Raw genomic sequence first — 26,171 nt, forward strand, 5'->3', positions numbered from 1 at the left:
CAAGTTGTGATAGACGGAAGACACGTCTCCGGTGTTCTAGACGTGCGTACGCTCCGAGGTCCTAACATCGACTCGGACCACTATGCTGTTGCAGCCAAAATTCGCACCCGCCTCTGTGAAGCAAAAAACGCACGCCAACCAACACAAGGAAGGTTCGATGTCGAGAAGCTGTAATCACAACAGAAAGACGAACAATTTGAGTTGAAGAGGGGAGCGAGACGAATTTGCAGACAGAAAAAGAAAGAGGCCGAAATGCGTGAGTATGAAGAGCTTGATAAGCTGGCCGACAGGGGTAATGGAACACTTCTCCAGCCTGCTGAATGGTAGTGAACGCACATAGCCTGGAGAAGGTGAACCCGATTCCCCAATCGATGACGATGGACCATGAAGAAGTTCGAATAGCAATTACCCGTCTGAAGAACAACAAAGCAGCGGGAGCCGATGGACTACTGGCCGAGCTATTCAAACACAGCGGCGAAGAACTTACAAGAAGCATTCATCAGCTTTACAAAATATGGTCGGACGAACCCAACGATTTGAATTTAAGTGTGCTCTGCCCAATCCACAAAAAGGGAGACCCCACACTCTACGCCAACTACCGAGGGATAAGCCTCCTCAACATCTAGCGTATTGTGTGAAAGATTAAATCGAACCTTTAACAAACTGATTGGACCTTATGAGTGTGACTTTAGACCTAGCAAATCAACAACCGACCAGATATTCATCATGCGCCAAATTTTGTAAAAGACCCGTGAAAGGAGAATCGACACACACTCGTCGATTTCGAAGCTGCATTCGACAGCATGAAAAGGAGATGTCTTGAAGCCGCCATGTCTGAATTTGGTATTCCCGCAAAACTTATACGGCTGTGTTAACTGACGTTGAGCAACACCAAAAGCTCCGTCAGCATAGGGAAGGACGTCTCCGATCCGTTCGATACCAAACAAGGTATCTTGGAGAAAATAATTCGAGCTTCAGAACTTAATCGAGCAGGTACAATATTTATAAGAGTGTACAACTGCTGTCGTATGACACCCGCGCCGTTAGTTCTGCTTTCTCCAAACTGGACAAGGAAGCAAAGCAAACGGGTTTGGCAGTAAACGACGGCAGGACGATATATCTCCACCCATCAAACAAACATTTGTCGCATTTCCGACTTGGCTCTCACATCACTGTTGACAGTCATAAGTTTGAAGTTGTAGATAATCTCGTCCATTTAGGTATAAACACCATCAAAAATGTCAGCATTGAAATCCAACGCATTATTACTTTTGCCAGTAGGTGCTACTTCGGACTGAGTAGGCAATTGAGAAGGAAAGACCTCTCTCGACGAACAAAAGCAAAACTCTATAAATCACTCACGATGACAACTGATGAGTCGACGTTGCTAGTTTTCGATAGAAAAGTTCTGAGAAAGATTTATGATCCTTTGCGCATCGGCCACGGAATATCCAATTGGCGCCACGTAGCGAAAAGAAGAAACGACTGGCGCGCAGTTGTTAACTCGGCTATAATCGAGTAAGCGGTGTCTACGCCAGTAAAGAAGCAGCAGAATAATCAAAGTATTGAGAATGTAGGGAGTGAACCTACATTCGTCACTAGTAATGGTAGGGGTGGACATCACCCTGAGTAACGAACTCATTACGCAACTGATCTCACAGTGGAGGGTATGTCCCCTAAACACGATCACCAAAGGACTCTCTTCAACAAGGCCAAGCATACTGGGAACAGAATCAAGCTGAGTGCTTACAACAAGGAGAATAGGTCTGAAAAACAAGGGAAATTTTAGGAACTTCTATGAAAACGTCTCAATACCAGAGGTAACAAGACTGCACAAAGCTCTGGCTAAGGGGAAGACGGGCACACAGCATAGACGGGCTCCAATGAGGAGAAGAGAGCTACGGCACTCATTCGTGCGCATTTCCCGGAGACAGTTAAGGAAGACCAGTGTCTACTTGTCGTCGAACATAAATCATTTCGCCTAGTTGGGTAGTCGCCAGGAAACTGTTTACTGCGGACTCAGTCAGATGGTCTACGGCTTCGTTCTCTAAATTCAAGTTCCCCGGGGGCGGATGGCATCTTTCCAGCACTTCTATAAGAAAGAGAGTAGGTTCTCTGCCCTACCTTGTTCAACGGCTGAGAGATAGGCTGGCGCTGGCGTATATCCCAGAAACATGAAGGACAGTGAAGGCGATCTTCATACAAAAAGTGAAATGGAGTGACTACTCACTGGATAAATCCTTAAGACCAATTAGTCTAACTTCCTTCCAATACTGCTCTGTACCAGATAACATCAGATACACAGAGTTCGCTGGAAAGTGGGGAGGTACTGTTATACACCTTCCTGGATATCGAAGTTGCCTTTGACAACACGTCTTACACGAGCATACCAAGGGCACTGGAGAAAAGAAACGCAGCGGCACCGGTGCCTCTATCCAGCTGATACCGCAGTTGGAGATGTCAGTTTTCGTCTCGACACTAGATGGACCACCCCAGGTAGGGGTACTATAACCCCTGCTGTGGGGCCTCGTCATGGACAAACTAACGGGTGATTTTTTTGAGGTTAGGATTTTCATGCATTAGTATTTTACAGATCACGTGGGATTTCAGACATGGTGTCAAAGAGAAAGATGCTCAGTATACTTTGACATTTCATCATGAATAGACTTACTAACGAGCAACGCTTGCAAATCATTGAATTTTATTACCAAAATCAGTGTTCGGTTCGAAATGTGTTTATCGACAAATTTTGTTCAGCGATGAGGCTCATTTCTGGTTGAATGGCTACGTAAATAAGCAAAATTGCCGCATTTGGGGTGAAGAGCAACCAGAAGCCGTTCAAGAACTGCCCATGCATCCCGAAAAATGCACTGTTTGGTGTGGTTTGTACGCTGGTGGAATCATTGGACCGTATTTTTTCAAAGATGCTGTTGGACGCAACGTTACGGTGAATGGCGATCGCTATCGTTCGATGCTAACAAACTTTTTGTTGCCAAAAATGGAAGAACTGAACTTGGTTGACATGTGGTTTCAACAAGATGGCGCTACATGCCACACGGCTCGCGATTCTATGGCCATTTTGAGGGAAAACTTCGGACAACAATTCATCTCAAGAAATGGACCCGTAAGTTGGCCACCAAGATCATGCGATTTAACGCCTTTAGACTATTTTTTGTGGGGCTACGTCAAGTCTAAAGTCTACAGAAATAAGCCAGCAACTATTCCAGCTTTGGAAGACAACATTTCCGAAGAAATTCGGGCTATTCCGGCCGAAATGCTCGAAAAAGTTGCCCAAAATTGGACTTTCCGAATGGACCACCTAAGACGCAGCCGCGGTCAACATTTAAATGAAATTATCTTCAAAAAGTAAATGTCATGAACCAATCTAACGTTTCAAATAAAGAACCGATGAGATTTTGCAAGCTCTTAAAAAATCACCCGTTACTTATGTTTGTTACTGAGAATGGAATCCGCTGTCAAGTATACGACACGCAGGTCTCTGCCTGATATTTGATATTTTTTTATCCCTTATTTATCATTACGTCATTAATTAAAAAAATTAAATTGAAGAAGAGGAGAAAACAAGAGGTCTTGTCCTCATCTCAAGATTTAAACTTAATTAGTCATCTGCAAAAAAACTATGCTTGATTTTTGATTGGAACGAATGAGGCTACCTCAAGAGGCTGCATAACTTATTTTTTTTTCTTCATAAAATTAGTAGTTTTTTAACTTTGTCTAATTTTTAAAAATATAACAATATTCGTGCTATATTTCAAGTATATCGACGAATTAGAACTGGAAATATGGGACTGCATCGAAAAAACCGGTATGGAGATAAACGCGTTTAAAGATTTACTTTAAGTTTCAGGCAGCGTAGCTGAATGGAATAGTACGTAGTCATGACACGACTAAAACGGCTATAACTTCGAAAATAATTTGAATTTTTAAAGATATAATAATTCAAATAATCTTTGGAAAAATACTTCGTTAATATCTCCCCTATCTGTAACCATTCTCAATATTTCTAGTTTCCCTTTTTATATGGCGAAAATTTAATTAAACTCAATTGGAGCACCTTGCCGACAAAAACATAAATGCCACTAATTTAACAAGTAGCCGTTTTGTAACAGATAATTATCGTAACTTTGTATGCCGCAATAAACTGCGGTGTATAAAAATTCTCTTCCGTAATATTTACTCCTATGTTTTATTGACGCTCCTAAGCACACTCACTTTTATCAACTATGTAACGGTTTTAGTAAACTTTAATTTTGTATCTTACAATAGTGGGAAAAAATTTCATTACAGAGTATTTCTCATCATCAATACCCACTTTATTACAAAAATTATTACAGGAACAAATCAAAACTCATGCTTGCACTTCAAAATATTCCATTTATTTTTACATTTACACAAAACAACAAATTCTACTAATAGCAAAAGTAGTTCAAGAGAAAAGCGACTGCACTACCTTGTTTGTCCCTTTGTCCTTTTGAGGTCATTTTCGTGCTCGCTAAAACTCTGATAACTCGACTTACATAAGAAAACACGTGTAACGATTAATAGCAAGAAATAGTGTCGTCTTATAACATCACTTTCCGCATCCACTCTTATATCAGCTTAAAAATTTAAAATGTATTTTAAACCAAAAACTTCGTGTTTTAAAATATTAGACTAGCCTAACCCCTTAAATTAAAAAGAGTAATATATACTTGTACATACATACAACTTCCATAGAGCTGGTGGTTGCTGGTGGTGTGGTCCAAAATGGCTTCAATTATCTGAAAATCAATGGCCAAAAGTCGAGCCAAACAACTCAGCAAGATTATTGTCAGGATAGTACCAAATATTTCTTATTATTGTTGTGACGGATCATTTGAACATATGAAAGGTGTGCTCGAAAATGGTCCCAACCGTTCTCATTGAATACCAGAAATTGAGGTGAGTGCAAGTGTGCCCAGATAATTTAAACATCTGTCACCCTCAATTTTTGAATAACGTAATCACAGATCACGAGTCATGGGCCTTTGCGTCTGATACCGAGACAAAGAGGCCATCTTCCGAATGGCACACGCCTTAGAGGGGATCCAAGCAGCATGCTCGGCTTTCAAGGCTATTCCGGAGAATGCCTTCTGGACCGCTTTCAATGTTTGGAAATCGCGCTGGCAGCGATGCATCGACTCAAAAGGAGCATATTTTGAAAGTTTTTAAAGAATTGTAACGATTGGTTCAATAAATTGTTTTTTATCGACTCAGCCCTAATACTTTCCGGACAAACCCTGTAATATTATATAATGAAATACTTAGGTTACCTCGGGTATTGGCGCGAGCAGGATTTTTTTTTTGGAGATCGTGGCCGAAGGCCGCCAAGCCAAAAAGAGTACTGCGCGAAACTACTTCACTCACCCCGGAAATTGACTCGAACAGGGTTATATTTTTAGGGCGCGTCCGAAGGCCACCAATGCAGAAAGGAGTACTATGCGAAAGTTTTTCAGTCAATCCGGGTATTGACTCGACCAATTCAATAAATTCATTACATTCAATACATTTTTGACATACATACATACCATTATTAGAGAAGATTTTAATTTTTTTTTTTTTTCAATTATATAGTATATCACACATTGACCGGCATTTTCGATCAAGAGGTACCGGGTTCTAAATATTGGTTCCTAGGAGTTGAACAGTTTGTATTGGATTTAAACAATTTTTGGTCTTAAGGTGGCACACACTAAACACATTATTCGAGCAAAATTTTATCCAGCTGTATTAATTGTTTCTTGATTTGTGTATTGGAAACTGAAGAAGTTAAGTGGAATTAAAAATTGTGCTTTATGCGAAGTAGGCGTGGTTGTTATCCGATTTCGCCCATTTCTACAATGTGTCATAAGAATGTAAAAAGAATGCCACGTGCTACATTTTGTCAAAATCGGTTGGTGGGGTTCCGAAATATGGGAATTCACCAAAAAGTCGTGCGGATACTTTTGGTGTATTTGCACAAACACTGCTCTATTTAGAAGTACCACGCTATTTTACATGGACTCACCAAAAAAAAATGAATCCCCCACAAGCAAGGCACACCATCTGATGCATGCCCAGGTTTATAGTATTCCTGTCAAATAACTTGACGTGTATGTTATACACTCATCCAAGGTAGACTATTTACTTTCTGCGACTGTTGCAAAATTTGAATTTCCTTACCTTTAATATGTGTTTTTTGTTTAAAGAAATCATGTCGCTCTTATTGGAAAACTTTATATTGTGTTATTGATACTTTAAATTCGTAAATATGTATTGCACACATAATAGGGATTTACTCCCTCATTTAATATTACTTATCTGAAATTTTCTTCTATCTTAGCCCATACATTTAGAGTTATTAAATTGTAATTTCGTTAGAAAAGCTTTTTCATTTCGTTAGTATTTTTTCTCGTTCACACGTTTATTACTTGCTTGTCAAGTAATACATAACTTTTGGTATAAAAATTACTTTATTCTACAACAATTGCTCGTTTCTAACTTGACTTGATTTGCTGAAAATATTTTTCCAGCGAACAACTTTTTGAGTAACTATGTTATTTTGACTTGCAGTACCATTTATCAAGCTATTGTTTCCCCTCAATGTAGTTTTTTTCTCACCAGGAATCATAATAAATTCAGTTTTTACCCATATCAAACCAAAACAGCAGAGGTATCGTCACTTAGAGATCAATAACTTGTAAACCATTGAATTAAATGCCATAAAACTGTAAATGTATTCTAGTTAGGCTTAGTATTCTGCGAGAAGCATAGAAATTTATCGTTTGTGACGAGTCCTCGGCTAAAAAGTTGTCTACCCTTGTAGTCTTAGATATGTCACTTCAAATTCAATGCAACAAAAAATTGGTTACTGATGGCAATGTTAGATTTTCGAAGATATAACATGGTTTTTTACAAATTTAAAAAAGTTAGTTAAACACAAACCTTCCCGAGATACCCAAAAATTGCAACTTTGCAAAGCTCTGCATTATTCAAGGAAAACTAAATAGTCTTAGTCTTAGGCAGTTGTCTGAATTCCACATACTTTTACCTTCAAAAATGTGATCTCAATACGTAATACATCCCAATTTAGTTCCGATTATAACTTAATTTTATAATTCATTTTATAAATTGAAGTAATTTCATTTCTATTACCTATTTCGGCCAACATAGTAATATAAAATTTATTTAACTTCCGTTTTGTTAATTTATTTTATTAGATGTGTATGTATATGATTCGTCACATATTAGTTTTGAATTCTCAATGTATAATGGGTAATAATGGATATTATTTTTTCTTACTTATGATATAACTTTAATTGCAACACATTTTCTCTTATACATTTACATTTTGTTGTTTCGTCCTCCAGTGTTCGAAATCTCGCGAACGCTTCATATTATAATTTTTAGCGGCATCACTGTGCTGTTTCCTATGAAATGGTATTCATATATTTGGAATTGTGTTTCGTGGGCTTACGGTTTGTGGCTGCAAATAAACATAAAAGCTTAATCAATAAACTTCCTGTAAAAATTTCATAAAAATATAATTTATTATTTAGTTTTTTTTTATTATTGTTAATGTTCACATGAGCTATGAGCGTTCTGCAGCATCCCACATCACATCATCACACATCACATCATATCACGTCACAACACCTCATCACACAACAGCTCACAGCATACCCCAATACACACACACGCATCAAACACCGATCACTACTACAACACTGCAACACAACAACCATACGATCATCAACGAGACGACTCGTAATGTTAGCCAATATTCACCACCCAAATCATCAAATGGGATTGACCCGACCGGGATTGGCTTCTTACCGTTTCATCCGTGAAGAAAGAGAGTCGTCCGCGAATTTAAGTTTTATCAGCATTCTTTTTGCATTTTGCACTTGTGCTACCGCAAAAATCACCGCAATCTCCGTTTTAATAAACCGCCAAGTGACGGGAGTGACGTGACATAGCAAGTTCGCCAACCGTGTACCACCGTGGGTTTCGCAAAAAACCCAGGCAAAGTGTGCATATATTTATACATATTTATATTGTGTAACTCTACTTAATAAACCTTTTATAAAGTGTGTGGAAAGCAGTGTGTTTTATTTCCCACCTCAGAATTATCTTACAACACGTAAGTATACTAGTAGCATACGTGAACAAATGGTCCTTCGAGCCTTTCAGAAAGGCACCTATGCAAAATATAAAACAAAAAATTTAAAAAACTTCCTGGTGAAAGTGCGCAAGTGCAGTGAAGCTCAAAATTCGGAAAATAAAATATAACAAAACATTTAAGTGAACATAATATCACAAAGTTAAAGTGAACAAACACATACATATGTTACAGTGAAGAAAAAAAAAAAAAGAGGAAACATCTCAGAATCACGGAAAACAGAAAGTAACGTGAAAATATAAGTACATAAAAGAAATTTAAATATAGAAAGTGACGTGCAAAGATACATAAAAGAAATTGAAACATAAAGTGAAAAAAAAAAACCTACTAACATCAAAACGGGCGCGGCAATAATACGACAAAGTTTGTCAAACATAAAATCTAAAATCGGAAACGGGCGCGAAATAAACCAAAAACCAAAACAACAAAACTAACCCATACTAACATTAAAACCGGGCGCGGTAAAATTACAAAGTGCAACAAACATACAAACATTATTCTAAAATAGCAAACATACACAAATCACAATTACCATAAATTCACGGGAGACTACAACAACAAACAACAAAGAGAAAGACAGCAAATCAGCAGGGACAGCGTTGGACATACATACATAAAAGAGAAAGGAACTGGAATAAGCGAAAAAAGGGTATAAGTTCAATGACCCAAAACCCTTGGCGGAAAATAAAGTGAGTCCGTTCCATCCATTTTTTATGCCCATATATATGTATGTATGTTAAGGTACAGTTTGATGGTATTTCGGGACACCGTTAACTGTTCTTAACAGTTCGATATATGTACATATATCTACAAAAAATAATAACTGCAAAAAAGTACATGTACCCGCTTTTTGCTTAACTTGTGTCGTTAGGCACCCGATTATAATTTCAAAAAAAAAAAAAAATTCTTAAGTCAAGTATATCTTGCAATAATTCTTGCGATACCCCTTGGGCTATAAATAAAAGCAACAAGCAGGATCGCTCAAACCCTAAGCAAAGGCGGAAGATACTAAAAGAAAACGAAATACATATATACATACATATATTTATAAAAAAGAAAACATACATATATATGAGCATATTCTCATAAAATTGCAAATCTTCCAATTTTAATATACATACATGTCTATATATTTATATGCAATCATATAGTACATATGTACATACATACATAATTTAGCATAAAGCTATAACACATAATAATACTAAGCTACCTGCTTGAATGTTCAAATCGTGTCTCCAAACACACTACCAAAAACCATAACAAAAACAATTCACAAGACAAGTACTCGTTGCTTGCAAAATTCCAGCGATACCCCTTGGGCTTTAAAGCAACAAGCTGGATCGCTTAGAACATTCAAGCAAAGGTAGGTAAAAAAAAAAAAAAATAAACGGATAAAGAAATAATAACGGGTGATTTTTTTGAGGTTAGGATTTTCATGCATTAGTATTTGACAGATCACGTGGGATTTCAGACATGGTGTCAAAGAGAAAGATGCTCAGTATGCTTTGACATTTCATCATGAATAGACTTACTAACGAGCAACGCTTGCAAATCATTGAATTTTATTACCAAAATCAGTGTTCGGTTCGAAATGTGTTTCGCGCTTTACGTCCGATTTATGGTCTACATAATCGACCAAGTGAGCAAACAATTAATGCGATTGTGACCAAGTTTCGCACTCAGTTTACTTTATTGGACATTAAACCAACCACACGAATGCGTACAGTGCGTACAGAAGAGAATATTGCGTCTGTTTCTGAGAGTGTGGCTGAAGACCGTGAAATGTCGATTCGTCGCCGTTCGCAGCAATTGGGTTTGTGTTATTCGACCACATGGAAGATTTTACGCAAAGATCTTGGTGTAAAACCGTATAAAATACAGCTCGTGCAAGAACTGAAGCCGAACGATCTGCCACAACGTCGAATTTTCAGTGAATGGGCCCTAGAAAAGTTGGCAGAAAATCCGCTTTTTTATCGACAAATTTTGTTCAGCGATGAGGCTCATTTCTGGTTGAATGGCTACGTAAATAAGCAAAATTGCCGCATTTGGGGTGAAGAGCAACCAGAAGCCGTTCAAGAACTGCCCATGCATCCCGAAAAATGCACTGTTTGGTGTGGTTTGTACGCTGGTGGAATCATTGGACCGTATTTTTTCAAAGATGCTGTTGGACGCAACGTTACGGTGAATGGCGATCGCTATCGTTCGATGCTAACAAACTTTTTGTTGCCAAAAATGGAAGAACTGAACTTGGTTGACATGTGGTTTCAACAAGATGGCGCTACATGCCACACAGCTCGCGATTCTATGGCCATTTTGAGGGAAAACTTCGGACAACAATTCATCTCAAGAAATGGACCCGTAAGTTGGCCACCAAGATCATGCGATTTAACGCCTTTAGACTATTTTTTGTGGGGCTACGTCAAGTCTAAAGTCTACAGAAATAAGCCAGCAACTATTCCAGCTTTGGAAGACAACATTTCCGAAGAAATTCGGGCTATTCCGGCCGAAATGCTCGAAAAAGTTGCCCAAAATTGGACTTTCCGAATGGACCACCTAAGACGCAGCCGCGGTCAACATTTAAATGAAATTATCTTCAAAAAGTAAATGTCATGAACCAATCTAACGTTTCAAATAAAGAACCGATGAGATATTGCAAATTTTATGCGTTTTTTTTTTTAAAAAAAAGTTATCAAGCTCTTAAAAAATCACCCTTTACAAGGGATACGAGAAAAGCTAAACAAAAGCAAACATATAAAGCATATGCATATGCAAACATATGGTAATAAAACATAGATACATACAAACAATTTTACGTATTTTATTTTTCTTTCGCGTTCTTGATTCGTGCAGATACAATTATACAAAATAAGCGCGAGTGAACTGAAGATACTTTGATACACTTCAAAAAAAAATTCAGTCACATTAAAAAAAAAAAAAAAAATTATATATATTGGACTTTTTCAAAAAAAAAAAAAAAAGAATTAATCTCTGCGGTAGCGAAACGAAAATTTGATCACATTATATATATTTTACAAATATATACATATTTTTACAAAAATTAATCTTCTATCAACATAATTTCTAATTTATACTTTTCCTATTTGACTACATTGCTGTAGCAATATTAATTTTGAAACAATTATTTAGTTGACAAAACTTTAAGCTAAAAGCTTCAAACTCAATTAATGCAATCTGATAAATCTAAAAAAGTTAAACCAAGAACACCTCAATTATTGGAAATTCCAAAAATGGCTGATGATGATAAATCACAAAACACACCTGCAGAAGCTACACGCTCAAAGCAGAGTATAAAACAAAAAAGATCAAAAGATCAGACAATATCAAGATTCATCACTGAAAGTGACAGTTTTATAAGATATTGTACCCGATTCCAAGCTTCCCCTATTACTGACATCACAGAATCAGTTTTAAATATAAAACTAGAAAGTGTGAACAATCTCTGGGCTCGCCTTCTGGCAGCGTACGATACAGTACTAGATACTGACGACGCAGAACTCCCAGAAAACGCAAAAGCTTCGGCGACAGCCAAATGTGATAACTGCCGCGATCAGTATGAGTTAACAAAGGGAATGATAAATGAACAAATAAGTTTAGTAAGGCCAAGTAGAGCCACTACTCCCCCTCCCAGAGTAGTTACAACACCAAAAGAAGACCTAGATAAAGGCATGTATCTAAAGGTACCAGCTTGTGATACTGAAGTTTTCAATGGATGTTATGACCAGTGGCCGTCCTTCCGGGACATGTTCACTGCCGTTTATATAAACCATCCTAAACTCTCACAAGCACAAAAGTTATACCATCTAAGGTACAAAACAAAAGGGGAAGCAGGCAGTATCGTCAAGCGATTCGCTTTAAATGACGAAAATTTTAAGCTGGCTTGGGAAGCACTAGTCGAAAGATACGAAAATGGAAGGGTTATGATAGAAAACCCAATAAAAACATTATTACATCTACCAAAAATTCAAAAAGAAACGAGCCAGGAATTTCAAAATTTATACTCGACAGTGACTAATTGCATATCAGTGTTAAAAACACAAAATATCTCCACAGAATCGTGGGACCCCATCATAGTAACTATTTGTGCAGAAACACTCCCTGATGCTGCGTTACTACGATGGGAACAATCACTTGTGGAAAGAAAAAAAATGCCCACATGGGAGCAAATGAAAGCATTCCTCACTGCTCAATACGAGATAGCTGAGCGAATTGACAACAAAAATATAAATCTAAAATGTCATCAAAATGACTCAAGTTCATCGAATAACGAGCATAATTGAAGATGCGATGGAAAAAAAGCACAATTGCACAGCTGTTTTTCTTGACGTATCGCAGGCTTTCGATAGAGTATGGCACCATGGCTTACTTCATAAATTAAGACTTCACTTTCCTCAGTATCTAACCGAACTAGTTGACTCTTACCTGAGCAACCGCTACTTCAGAATCAAGCAGGGACAAGCATATACTACGTTACAGCCGATAAAAACAGGAGTACCTCAAGGAAGTGTCCTGGGACCAATCTTATATATTTTGTTTACTAGCGACATGCCTACGCCGCCAAACTGCGCAATCGCCACATTTGCAGATGATACCTGCATCATTACGACCGGCAAAAATGTAGTTGAGTCATCGCAAAGAATGCAATCTTCACTAAATCAAATCGTAGAATGGACACAGAAATGGTACATTACTTTAAACGAGTTGAAGTCTATCCATGTAAACTTCACTAACAAAAGTGCTACATACATCCCCTTACATATTGGAAATGAAGTAATTCCGTATTCCACCTCGGTGAAATATCTTGGTATGACGTTGGATGCAAAGTTGAATTGGAAGGAGCATATACAAAAAAAAGTTTCAGAATTAAAACTAAAATACCACAAAATAAACTGGTTAATCGGCAAGAAATCACCCTTAACAACATCAAATAAACTCCTAGTCTACAACCAAACTTTGAAACCTATTTGGACATATGGAATTCAACTATGGGGATGCGCTGCCCCGTTATACATCGAAGCGGTTCAAAGATTCCAAAACAAAGTTCTGCGAAAAATGGTAAATGCGCCGTGGTACATACGAAATTCGGATCTGCACCGCGATCTTCATTTAAAAATGGTTCGGGAAGTCATTCGCGAAACAGCATCGAAACATGCAGAAAGGTTACAAAATCATATAAACAGTGAAGCCCGACAACTAGGAGAGGCTAGAAATAGCAGGCGCAGACTGAAAAGAACAACGTTTCATGATCTATTACGAATCTAAGAAAATAACAAATATCATTATATTTAGTTATAAAATTTAGTTTAAAAAAGAAAAGCTTGTTATTACAGCTTTTATTGTTTTGCTTCATACATTGCGAAAAATATTGCTTGTTAGTTTAAATTTATCACTAGTTGCAATTTCAATGAAATGTAGACCCCTCATTTATTACGTTTCAATAAAAAAAAAAAAAAAAAAAAAAAAAAAAAAAATGACTCAAGTAAAAACTTGTTCAAACCTCAAGCCAGCAACAATATGCAATACAATAGACACGTTAATAAAAGTCACACTTTAGTGTCAAACCAAACTAATAAATGGCAACCAGTATGTGAAATTTGTAAAGGAGGTCATAACATAAGATCTTGCGAGAGACAACATAAACTTTGCATCAACTGTCTGTCGAATGCTCATACGACAAAAGACTGTGAAAGCAAATTTAATTGTGTGTACTGTCAACGAAGACATCACTCACTGCTTCATATTACGAACTTTCAAAATATGAAGCAAAATCAATTTCAAAAATCACCGGGTTAGTCACTATAACCAAAAGTGATAATCCCGAAATCTTAAATCCCGAAAAAAGGGAAGAACAACCATGTTGCTCTAAAGCAGCAAAAATTCAAGCGCTTCATTCAGAAAATGAAAGCAAAATACTTTTACCCACTGCGGTCATCACCATAGCACATAAGGGTGATTTATTCAAACTAAGAGCACTAATAGATCAAGGATCTCAAAGATCCTTTATATCATCAAAAGCTCAAAATCGGCTCAAATTGCCAATAAAACATTCAAATTTCCAAATCTCGGGAATGGGCGGAAGAATTATCCAAAATTCGAACAAAATATGCCCAATTACGATAGTATCTCTAAATGCGGATATTAGAATAGATGCGCAAGCCATCGTTCTACCGCAACTTACCAATTTGCTTCCAAGCTACGAAGTAAATAAAATACACTGGGAAAAATGCTCACATCTTAAATTAGCAGATCCCAATTGTCATACCCCATCACAAATCGACATATTATTAGGCAGTGACTTAATACCTCAAATAATTCTTGAAGGTATTGAGAAAATCTCCAATAAATTGTTAGCCCCAAATACAATCTTTGGGTGGATTATAAGTGGCCAAGTCCCTGAAAAAATCAATTCTTTCACCACACAAGTGGAAAATATCTCAAACGAATTTTTAAATAATCAACTTAAAAAATTTTGGGAAATAGAAGAATTACCCCAAATCTCCCAGGTTTCAGAAGAAGACCAGGCATGCGAAGCCTATTACAAATCCACAACAACAAGAAACGAACATGGTCGTTATGTTGTGCGATTACCTTTCAAACCAACTTTCCCTGAAACCATAGCTCTAGGCCACTCTAGAGTATCAGCAGTCCAGCAATTTCTAAGCCTGGAAAAAAGCCTGATAAAGAAAAGCGAGCTTAAATCGGCATACGATAATGTGATGGACGAATATCTTGACCTCAATCATATGGAAGAAGCTGTACCATATGAAAAGGTATCTAAAGGTAGATATTTATCATTTTATCTGCCACATCATGGGGTAATAAGACCTGATAAAATTACAACAAAAGTACGAGTGGTTTTCAATGCCTCAAAGTGTACGAGCTCAGGCAAATCACTCAATGATGTACTATACACAGGGCCAACATTACAACCTGATCTCATGTTGCTAATTCTAAAATGGCGCATGTTTAAATACGTTTTCAATGGGGATGTAGAGAAAATGTACAGACAAATTCTAGTACATGAAGATGACCAAGATTTCCAGCGTATAGTCTTCCGCAAATCAAGTAATAGTCCAATCAGCGACTATAAACTTAAAACCGTCACCTTTGGCATCAATTGCGCACCCTATTTGGCGATCAGGACACTACATGAAGTGGCAAAAACAAATGCAACAAATTTGCCTTTAGCATCTTCTGTGTTGCAAACACAAACATACGTGGACGACATACTATCAGGTAGCCACAGTTTGTCCTTAGCGTGCGAATCAGTATCTCAAGTGATCAAAGCACTAAATTCAGCGGGATTCCCCTTAAAGAAAATTACTTCAAATCACCCTGATATAATAAAAGACATTAAAAAAGAAGACTTATTAGATACAGACTTCCTTAAATTTGAAAAGGCTAGTACAACTAAAACTCTAGGAATTCAATGGAATGCGATAACAGATCAATTCTCATATACAATTGAGTCAATATCTGCAATGTCCGCCATTACAAAACGCCAAATACTTTCCTCGGTGGCAAAACTTTTCGACCCCGCAGGATGGCTTTCGCCAATAATGATTCAAGCAAAAATCCTCATTCAAGAATTGTGGCAAGATGGCACGGAATGGGATGAACAGGTAAAACCTTTACGTTTAGCGAAATGGGTTCAATTTGATAACAATTTACATCTATAGCTGAAATTCGAATCCCTCGATGGGTAAATTTCACACCTCACATTAACACAGAATTACACGGTTTCTGTGATGCCTCCGAAAAGGCATATTGCGCAGCAGTTTACGTACGCACACAGTACGATAACAAAATATCTGCACACCTCTTGGTAGCCAAAGCCAAAGTTGCACCTTTGAAGACACTCAGTCTGCCACGGCTTGAACTGAATGGTGCTCTTCTGTTAGCAAAATTAATTTCCATTGTCCAAACCCATCTCAAGTTAAACGATCATAAAATGTATCTTTGGTCAGACTCAGAGATAGTTTTAGCATGGTTAGAAAAACCACCCTATTGCTGGAAGACCTATGTGTCTAACCGAATATCCCAAATTTTAGACCTGGTTGGCCCAGCAAAATGGCAACATGTTGCAAGTGCAGATAACCCAGCGGATCTTGGGACAAGAGGTTGCAAGCCATTGCACCTCACCAGCACTACACTCTGGTGGAATGGTCCAACATGGCTAACAGAATCACAAGAATTCTGGCCAAAGTCTCCCGCTCGTAATATAATACCGCCGGAAAGTCGGAAAATTGAAAATTTTCATATCACTCCAGAAGAGGATGATATTCTCCACCGATTTTCGTCATTTGCTAGAGCACTAAGAGTAGTCGCTTACATGCACAAATTCATTCAAAGACTTAAACTAAAAATGAAAGGAGCACCAAACGATCCTTGCGTGCAGCTAACGCATTCCGACTTGCAACATGCCAAGGTCAGTCTAATATTATATACCCAAACTTTCTATTTCAGTCGAGAGAAAGCAAAGTTGCTCGAAAAGCGACCTCTCGAAAAGGGAAGCTCACTTCTCGTCTTAAATCCATTCTTAGATTCTAAGGGATTAATAAGGGCAAATGGAAGATTGGCGAACTCCAGCCTTAGTTATAACGAACGACATCCCATCATTATTCCAGAGAAATCCCGTTTTACTTACCTATTTCTAGCATATCTGCACCATCTTACACTGCATGGTGAGCATCGCTTAATGCAACAAATGGTCCGTCAAGAATTTTATATACCGCGACTAAAGCCACAAATCAAAAGAACGATTTTCATGTGTAAACCATGTTCCATGTACTAACACAAAATGCGTACGCAGATCATGGCAGCTTTACCACCTGAACGCTGCAACTATGCTCTACCCTTTACCATCACTGGGGTTGATTTTGCTGGACCTTTCCAGATAAAGGCCTCCATGTTAAGGTCTTCTTCATTTAGAAAAGGGTATGTGGCTGTCTTTGTATGTTTTACGACAAAGGCAGTACACCTTGAGCTTTGTTCAGATCTGACTACTGCGGCTTTTCTTGCAGCATTTGCACGCTTTGTCGGACGACGCGGATTTCCTTCAAAAATAATGAGCGATAATGGGAAAAACTTTGTCGGAGCCCAAAGAGCAACCGAGAAGGAGTTTATAAACTTCATGAAAGAAGTCTCCCCTGAAATAGTTAATAAATATGCAATTTATACCTCCATGTGCTCCACACATGGGCGGACTTTGGGAATCAGCAGTAAAAAGCTTTAAGTCCCATTTAAAGAAAACGGCTGGTAATCATAAATTCAATTATGAGGAGTTTACTACACTACTCATTCGTATTGAAGCCGTATTAAATTCAAGACCCGTATCACCCCTCTCGCAAGATCCCTCCGATTTCACCGCTCTTACACCAGGTCATTTCCTCAGAGGAGCTCCTCTTCTCACCATACCTGAGACAGAAGGAGACTCACTCAGTTTAATAAATCGATGGGAAAGAATCAAGATTCTCCATCACGAATTCAGCCACAGATGGAAGGAAGACTATCTCAAAGATCTCCATAAGAGATATCGCTGGAAAACGGCCCAGAAGGAAGCCAAGGCAGGAGAGTGCGTAATCATACAGGACGAATGCCTTCCTCCAACAGAATGGCGACTAGGCCGCATTGAAAAGGTTCATCGAGGATCAGATGGTCACATAAGAGTAGTCGATGTGCGAACACAAACCGGCATATTAACTCGACCAGTCACCAAACTGTGTTTTCTTCCAAACAGCGAAGAACACCTTCAAACTAAACCGCAAAATAACTCGCAAAATTAATCAAAAACTAATAAATCAATTCCGCTAATTCGTAATTAACACGCGTTATAATCCGTACACAAACAAAAAATAAATTCAAACAAGCGCGTTGAAGACCAACTTATTATACATATACATATGTATAGATATGTAGCTACAACAACTACATTCTAATATTATAAACAAAATCAATTTAATTACAATTTTATATTCCCATAGAAATGGACGTAGAGGAGACCCAAACCGCCTCCAACACCGTAAGGTCCGAAATCGCTATACCCAAAGCGTCGGCTGCACCCGTTGCCGCTCCAAGGACCAGGGTTATGCGACCACCGCCATCCGCCGAAGCAGTCAGGGAGATGAGAGAAGAGCAGCTATTGGAGCCACAGGGGCCTCCATGTTGCAGCCTGTGCCATCGCCCACACGCCCTAAAACGATGCTCCATTTTTAAGAGCATGAAGCCCGCTCAACGAAAACAGGTTGCAAGAGCCCATGGGCATTGCATGACCTGCCTGGCAGATGACCACGCCACCATAGAGTGCTGGGCCGACGGCACCTGTCAATATTGCCAGAGGCCCCATCACACTCTATTCCATCGTTTTCCGCGCCGAGCCAATCCGTCGGAAAGTAGCACCAACACACGTACCAGACCACGCAGTGATGCTATCCGGCGTCGACGAAGCAGCCAATCAACCACAACGCGTACACGGCCATCTCCGCCACGCCACGCTCATCGTTAGCACCAACAACGCTCAACAGGGTTGAGCGCTGTACTCAGTGCACTACAACAGCTGCAACGGCTCCTAGCCGATTAATTCGCCTAGGGGGGCCGGGATGTTCACATGAGCTATGAGCGTTCTGCAGCATCCCACATCACATCATATCACGTCACAACACCTCATCACACAACAGCTCACAGCAGACCCCAATACACACACACGCATCAAACACCGATCACTACTACAACACTGCAACACAACAACCATACGATCATCAACGAGACGACTCGTAATGTTAGCCAATATTCACCACCCAAATCATCAAAAGGGATTGACCCGACCGGGATTGGCTTCTTACCGTTTCATCCGTGAAGAAAGAGAGTCGTCCGCGAATTTAAGTTTTATCAGCATTCTTTTTGCATTTTGCACTTGTGCTACCGCAAAAATCACCGCAATCTCCGTTTTAATAAACCGCCAAGTGACGGGAGTGACGTGACATAGCAAGTTCGCCAACCGTGTACCACCGTGGGTTTCGCAAAAAACCCAGGCAAAGTGTGCATATATTTATACATATTTATATTGTGTAACTCTACTTAATAAACCTTTTATAAAGTGTGTGGAAAGCAGTGTGTTTTATTTCCCACCTCAGAATTATCTTACAACACGTAAGTATACTGGTGGCATACGTGAACAGTTAAGTTAAAAGTAAATTATTAAGATTGAAAAAACTCTCACAGAATGTAAAAGAAAGAGATAAACCAAACAATGTAACATTTTAATTTAGAAATTATAACACAACTTCAGTTTTGAAAGATTAATTTCACAAACTGTATGCCATATTTTTAAAAATCTACAGATAGTCTGTGGCTAATGACCAAATTCATAAAGAAATAAATATTTAAACTATGTATACCTTAATAATGAAATTCGAATAACAATACACAACTTATGTTGAATACACAACTTAGCCTGATACATACAAATATTTTAGCAATAGCCCTATTAGTTAAAAGCGATACCAATAAAAACTCATACGAGTATGCTAAATTTATCGTTTAAAGATTACGATTTGTGTATATTGCAAATAAAATCTTAATTATAGAAACAATTTAAAATATATAATATAATACCAGTTCTCACTGGAGTTCAACTATTTCTGTTATAATATTTAATTTACATAATGTCTTACAGCTCATAAATAAATAAGCAACCACAACAAAAAAACAATAATGAATGAACTTTATCAAAATCCCGATTTCTTTGGTGCGGCGATCTGAAGGTACCGTTGGAAAGAGGAAGTCTTAATTAATCTGATTAAAAAATATAGAGTTATAGATACCGCAAACGCTTAGTTTACGAAATATTCTACTTTAAAGTTCATAAATTCCACAAAATCCAACATTTCAACAAGCTATTTCATTGCATTTAACACACTTTACACACATTTTTCACTTAAAATTTATTAAATTAAACTGTTAAACGAATTCACATTTTACACTTTTTGCTTTTTGCACTGTTTTTTTTTTAAATAAGAAATCGATTTTTTAAAAACTTACTTCTTAAAATCGTAGTGGACATCATTTATGTGCTAACAATGAGAAAATGGAGCACTGCCTTAATTCCTCTTTCTTTATTTATGTTGCTTTAGCAATCTTAGTTCTAATAAAATCAAGTGCCTATAGATTATACTTCATATTAAAATGAGTATAAACACTCTTGCTATGCATATGGTTGATTTATTTAAATTTAACCAACAAGTACATGGTTTCTCTGGAAAGTAATAGGACTGATTTTCTTCCGCCGCGACTGTACTTCGGAGTGTGCGCGTACGGACTGGATTCGGTAAAGGGCGTTCCTAGCTAACGAACGAGCGACTAGTCAGTTGTCTCCGAGCACCTGGAGAATCAAGACAAACATTTTCGCGACGTGTTTATGTGAGTAGTGCAACCCGAAAATACAGCGTTCGTTAGCGCGATTAAATTCTGAGTGGAAACTCGGTAAATCTGCGACACAGACGTTTGATATGTTCACGCAGGTTTACCCAGATGTTGCTTTAGCAAGAAGTGGTGTGTTTCGGCAGCACTAGGTCTCTTTGGAGGGCCGAGAAGAGGACGCTAATGAAGACCTGCGACTTAGACAAACACGGACAATGTGACTCGTATGCGCAAAGTTTTGAACTCAGACCGCCGACTAAGTATTCGTTTAATTGTTTGGATGTTAAATTTATCAAAATCTGTGGTTCATAATATTGTAACGAACATAACGAAAATGGTTCCAAAAGTTCTCACTGACGACTAGAAATTGCGGTGAGTAGAAGTGTGCCAACAAAATTTGAACATGTATGAAAGTCACCTTCAATTTTTGAATAACGTAACGCACACGCTATAGAGGGGATCCAAGCAGCATGCACCTCGGCTCTCAAGGCTATCCTGGAGAATACCTTCTGTGACGCCTTCAATGTTGAAAGTTTTTAAAGAATTGTAACGATTGGTTCAATAAATTGTTTTTACTCGACTCGGCCCAATTACTTTCCGGACAAATCCTGTAATATTACATAGTAAAATACTTAGGTTACCTCTTGTATTGGCGCGACCAGACACAAAGGAGTACTGTGCGAAACTACTTCAGTCACCCTGGATACTGGCTCAAACAGGGATATTTTTTTGGGGCGCGTCCGAAGGCCACCAATGCAGAAAGGAGTACTAGGCGAAAGTTTTTCAGTCAGTCCGGGTATTGACTCGACCAGAATTATTTTTTCGAGCGATATGATTTTATTATAACAAAAAATTGTAATGTATCAAAATGTTATATTACATTGATATAAATTTAATAAAAATATCATGCAGTTTTACGTATCTGTGTTTATTAAATATAAATCAAATATTATTCATATATAGTTTATGGAAAAAGTGTTCACAACTCTGTAATAGTTTGAACAAGTAAGGAAAGGCTAAGTTCGGGTTCATTATATACTCTTGCTACTTGCAATAATCAAAGCCTAGGAAATACTTTTAGGTGTAAAACCAATCATATGTATAAAGTAAAGTCAACCGGATGTTCGAAAATGCTGATAGCAGTTAGGCTAAGCCAAGTTTTCTCTCAAATTCATCTATTTTAATCACAAAGATACATGAGTAAAACACGCTAGATATACGCGGTAGCAAGGGAAGTTGTTTCCCTTTTTTTTTCAATTATATAGTATATCACACATTGATCGGCATTTTCGATAAAGAGGTACCGGGTTCTAAATATTGGTTCCTAGGGGTTGAACAGTTTGTATTGGATTTAAACAATTTTTGGTCTTAAGGTGGCACACACTAAACACATTATTCGTGCAAAGTTTTATCCAGCTGTATTAATTGTTTCTTGATTTGTGTATTGGAAACTGAAGAAGTTAAGTGTAATTAAAAATTGTGCTTTATGCGAAGTAGGCGTGGTTGTTATTTCGCCCATTTCTACAATGTGTCATAAGAATGTAAAAAGAATGCCACGTGCTACATTTTGTCAAAATCGGTTGGTGGGGTTCCTTTAATATGTGTTTTTTGTTTAAAGAAATCATGTCGCTCTTATTGGAAAACACTTTATATTGTGTTCTTGATACTTTAAATTCTTGTATATGTATTGCACACATAATGGGGGATTTACTCCCTCATTTAATTTTATCTGAAATTTTCTTCTATCTTAGCCCATACATTTAGAGTTATTAAATTGTAATTTCGTTAGAAAAGCTTTTTCATTTCGTTAGTATTTTTTCTCGTTCACACGTTTATTACTTGCTTGTCAAGTAATACATAACTTTTGGTATAAAAATTACTTTATTCTACAACAATTGCTCGTTTCTAACTTGACTTGATTTGCTGAAAATATTTTTCCAGCGAACAACTTTTTGAGTAACTATGTTATTTTGACTTGCAGTACCATTTATCAAGCTATTGTTTCCCCTCAATGTAGTTTTTTTTCTCACCAGGAATCATAATAAATTCAGTTTTTTACCCATATCAAACCAAAACAGCAGAGGTATCGTCACTTAGAGATCAATAACTTGTAAACCATTGAATTAAATGCCATAAAACTGTAAATGTATTCTAGTTAGGCTTAGTATTCTGCGAGAAGGATAGAAATTTATCGTTTGTGACGAGTCCTCGGCTAAAAAGTTGTCTACCCTTGTAGTCTTAGATATGTCACTTCGAATTCGATGCAACAAAAAATTGGTTACTGATGGCAATGTTAGATTTTCGAAGATATAACATGGTTTTTTACAAATTTAAAAAAGTCAGTTAAACACAAACCTTCCCGAGATCCCCAAAAATTGCAACTTTGCAAAGCTCTGCATTATTCAAGGAAAACTAAATGGTCTTAGGCAGTTGTCTGAATTCCACATACTTTTACCTTCAAAAATGTGATCTCAATACGTAATACATCCCAATTTAGTTCCGATTATAACTTAACTTCATAATTCATTTTTTAAATTAAAGTAATTTCATTTCTATTACCTATTTTGGCCATCATTGTAATATAAAATTATTAATAATTTATTTAACTTCCGTTTTGTTAATTTATTTTATTAGATGTGTATGTATATGATTCGTCACATATTAGTTTTGAATTCTCAATGTATAATGGGTAATAATGGATATTATTTTTTCTTACTTATGATATAACTTTAATTGCAACACATTTTCTCTTATACATTTACATTTTGTTGTTTCGTCCTCCAGTGTTCGAAATCTCGCGAACGCTTCATATTATAATTTTTAGCGGCATCACTGTGCTGTTTCCTATGAAATGGTATTCATATATTTGGTATTGTGTTTCGTGGGCTTACGGTTTGTGGCTGCAAATAAACATAAAAGCTTAATCAATAAACTTCCTGTAAAAATTTCATAAAAATATAATTTATTATTTATTTTTTTTTATTATTGTTAAGTTAAAAGTAAATTATTAAAATTGAAAAAACTCTCACAGAATGTAAAAGAAAGAGATAAACCAAACAATTTAACATTTTAATTTAGAAATTATAACACAACTTCAGTTTTGAAAGATTAATTTCACAAACTGTATGCCATATTTTTAAAAATCTACAGATAGTCTGTGGCTAATGACCAAATTCATAAAGAAATAAATATTTAAACTATGTATACCTTATAATGAAATTCGAATAACAATACACAACTTATGTTGAATACACAACTTATGCCTGATACATACAAATATTTTAGCAATAGCCCTATTAGTTAAAAGCGATACCAATAAAAACTCATACGAGTATGCTAAATTTATCGTTTAGAGATTACGATTTGTGTATATTGCAAATAAAATCTTAATTATAGAAACAATTTAAAATATATAATATAATACCAGTTCTCACTGGAGTTCAACTATTTCTGTTATAATATTTAATTTACATAATGTCTTACAGCTCATAAATAAATAAGCAACCACAACAAAAAAACAATAATGAATGAACTTTATCAAAATCCCGATTTCTTTGGTGCGGCGATCTGAAGGTACCGTTGGAAAGAGGAAGTCTTAATTAATCTGATTAAAAAATATAGAGTTATAGATACCGCAAACGCTTAGTTTACGAAATATTCTACTTTAAAGTTCATAAATTCCACAAAATCCAACATTTCAACAAGCTATTTCATTGCATTTAACACACTTTACACACATTTTTCACTTAAAATTTATTAAATTAAACTGTTAAACGAATTCACATTTTACACTTTTTGCTTTTTGCACTGTTTTTTTTTAAATAAGAAATCGATTTTTTAAAAACTTACTTCTTAAAATCGTAGTGGACATCATTTATGTGCTAACAATGAGAAAATGGAGCACTGCCTTAATTCCTCTTTCTTTATTTATGTTGCTTTAGCAATCTTAGTTCTAATAAAATCAAGTGCCTATAGATTATACTTCATATTAAAATGAGTATAAACACTCTTGCTATGCATATGGTTGATTTATTTAAATTTAACCAACAAGTACATGGTTTCTCTGGAAAGTAATAGGACTGATTTTCTTCCGCCGCGACTGTACTTCGGAGTGTGCGCGTACGGACTGGATTCGGTAAAGGGCGTTCCTAGCTAACGAACGAGCGACTAGTCAGTTGTCTCCGAGCACCTGGAGAATCAAGACAAACATTTTCGCGACGTGTTTATGTGAGTAGTGCAACCCGAAAATACAGCGTTCGTTAGCGCGATTAAATTCTGAGTGGAAACTCGGTAAATCTGCGACACAGACGTTTGATATGTTCACGCAGGTTTACCCAGATGTTGCTTTAGCAAGAAGTGGTGTGTTTCGGCAGCCCTAGGTCTCTTTGGAGGGCCGAGAAGAGGACGCTAATGAAGACCTGCGACTTAGACAAAAACGGACAATGTGACTCGTATGCGCAAAGTTTTGAACTCAGACCGCCGACTAAGTATTCGTTTAATTGTTTGGATGTTAAATTTATCAAAATCTGCGGTTCATAACATTGAGACGGAACACTTGAACATACGCAAGGTTTGCGCGTCCCAAAAGCTCTCCAACAAAATTTGAGCATATATGAAAGTCACCCTCAATTTTTGAATAACGTAATCACAGGTGACTAGTCATGTATCTATGATTATGATACCGAGACAAAGAGGCAATCTTCCAAATGGCACACGCCATAGAGGGTATCCAAGCAGCCTGCTACTTGGCTCTCCGGAGAATGCCTTCTGTGACGCCTTCAATGCTAGGAAATCGCCCTGTCAGCGCTGTATCGACTCAGAAAGAGCATATTTTGAAAGGTTTTAAAGAATTGTAACGATTGGTTTAATAAATTGTTTTAAATCGACTCAGTCCTATTACTTCCCGGACAAATCCTGTAATATTATAAACTAAAATACTAAGGTTGGAGGATGGAGTGATGTGTAGAAGTTCACGCAAGTCTTTGATCAAGTGTCCTCTGAGTAGCTTAAGAACATCCGTTTGAAGGCGAGCTAAAGTGAGAAGGCGAAACATACCCTGCATAGGGTTTTGCGCTAGGTTTGGGACCCGCCACGTAAAAAACACCCCTAATGAAAAACCACCAACAGCCTCGGATGAGAGACCCCCCTTTTGATGACGACCATGGCAAACGAATTAAGGACAATGATTTGAGGGCATGCACCTGGAATGTCCGGTCCCTTAATTGGGAAGGTGCCGCTGCCCAGCTGGTTGATGTCCTCGTTAGAGCAAAGACTGACATTACCGCTGTCCAAGAAATGGGTTGGACGGTACAAGGACTGAGGCGAGTATGTTTTTGTGGCATTTGCTACAGTGCTCATATAAAGGAGTGCAAGTTTGGTGTGGGATCCGTGGTGAGAGAGAGACTCCGTCGCCGAGTACTATCATTCACTCCGGTGAATGAACGACAAGCCACAATCCGCATCAAACCGAGGGTCTTTAACATATCGCTGATTTGCGCCCACGCCCCGACGCAAGAAAAGGACGATGTGACCA

The 26,171-nt window shown here is 37.5% G+C and overlaps 2 protein-coding genes across 14 annotated transcripts in view; one reads left to right on the forward strand and one right to left on the reverse strand.

The window, feature by feature from the left end:
- LOC125777744 (uncharacterized) overlaps positions 1 to 18,725 on the forward strand; it is a 380,915-nt gene extending 362,190 nt beyond the window's left edge. Inside the window, exon 2 of the mRNA XM_049453129.1 lies at positions 18,205 to 18,725. Within this exon, the coding sequence (XP_049309086.1) occupies positions 18,207 to 18,725 (519 nt within the window). The 5' untranslated portion in view covers positions 18,205 to 18,206. The remainder of the gene's footprint in view (positions 1 to 18,204) is intronic.
- LOC105226771 (cAMP-dependent protein kinase catalytic subunit 1) overlaps positions 7,212 to 26,171 on the reverse strand; it is a 110,734-nt gene continuing 91,774 nt past the window's right edge. For 10 of the 13 annotated variants that reach the window (XM_049445979.1, XM_049445989.1, XM_049445988.1 and 7 more), the window contains 2 exons: positions 19,063 to 23,538; positions 7,212 to 7,504 (listed from right to left, as the gene is read on the reverse strand). The gene's annotated coding sequence lies outside the window, so the exon portion shown is untranslated. The remainder of the gene's footprint in view (positions 7,505 to 19,062; positions 23,539 to 26,171) is intronic. The other 3 variants (XM_049445990.1, XM_049445992.1, XM_049445985.1) reach the window with 2 other exon arrangements.

Source organism: Bactrocera dorsalis, chromosome 1, assembly GCF_023373825.1.
Source record: "Bactrocera dorsalis isolate Fly_Bdor chromosome 1, ASM2337382v1, whole genome shotgun sequence".
Lineage (NCBI taxonomy): Eukaryota > Metazoa > Arthropoda > Insecta > Diptera > Tephritidae > Bactrocera > Bactrocera dorsalis.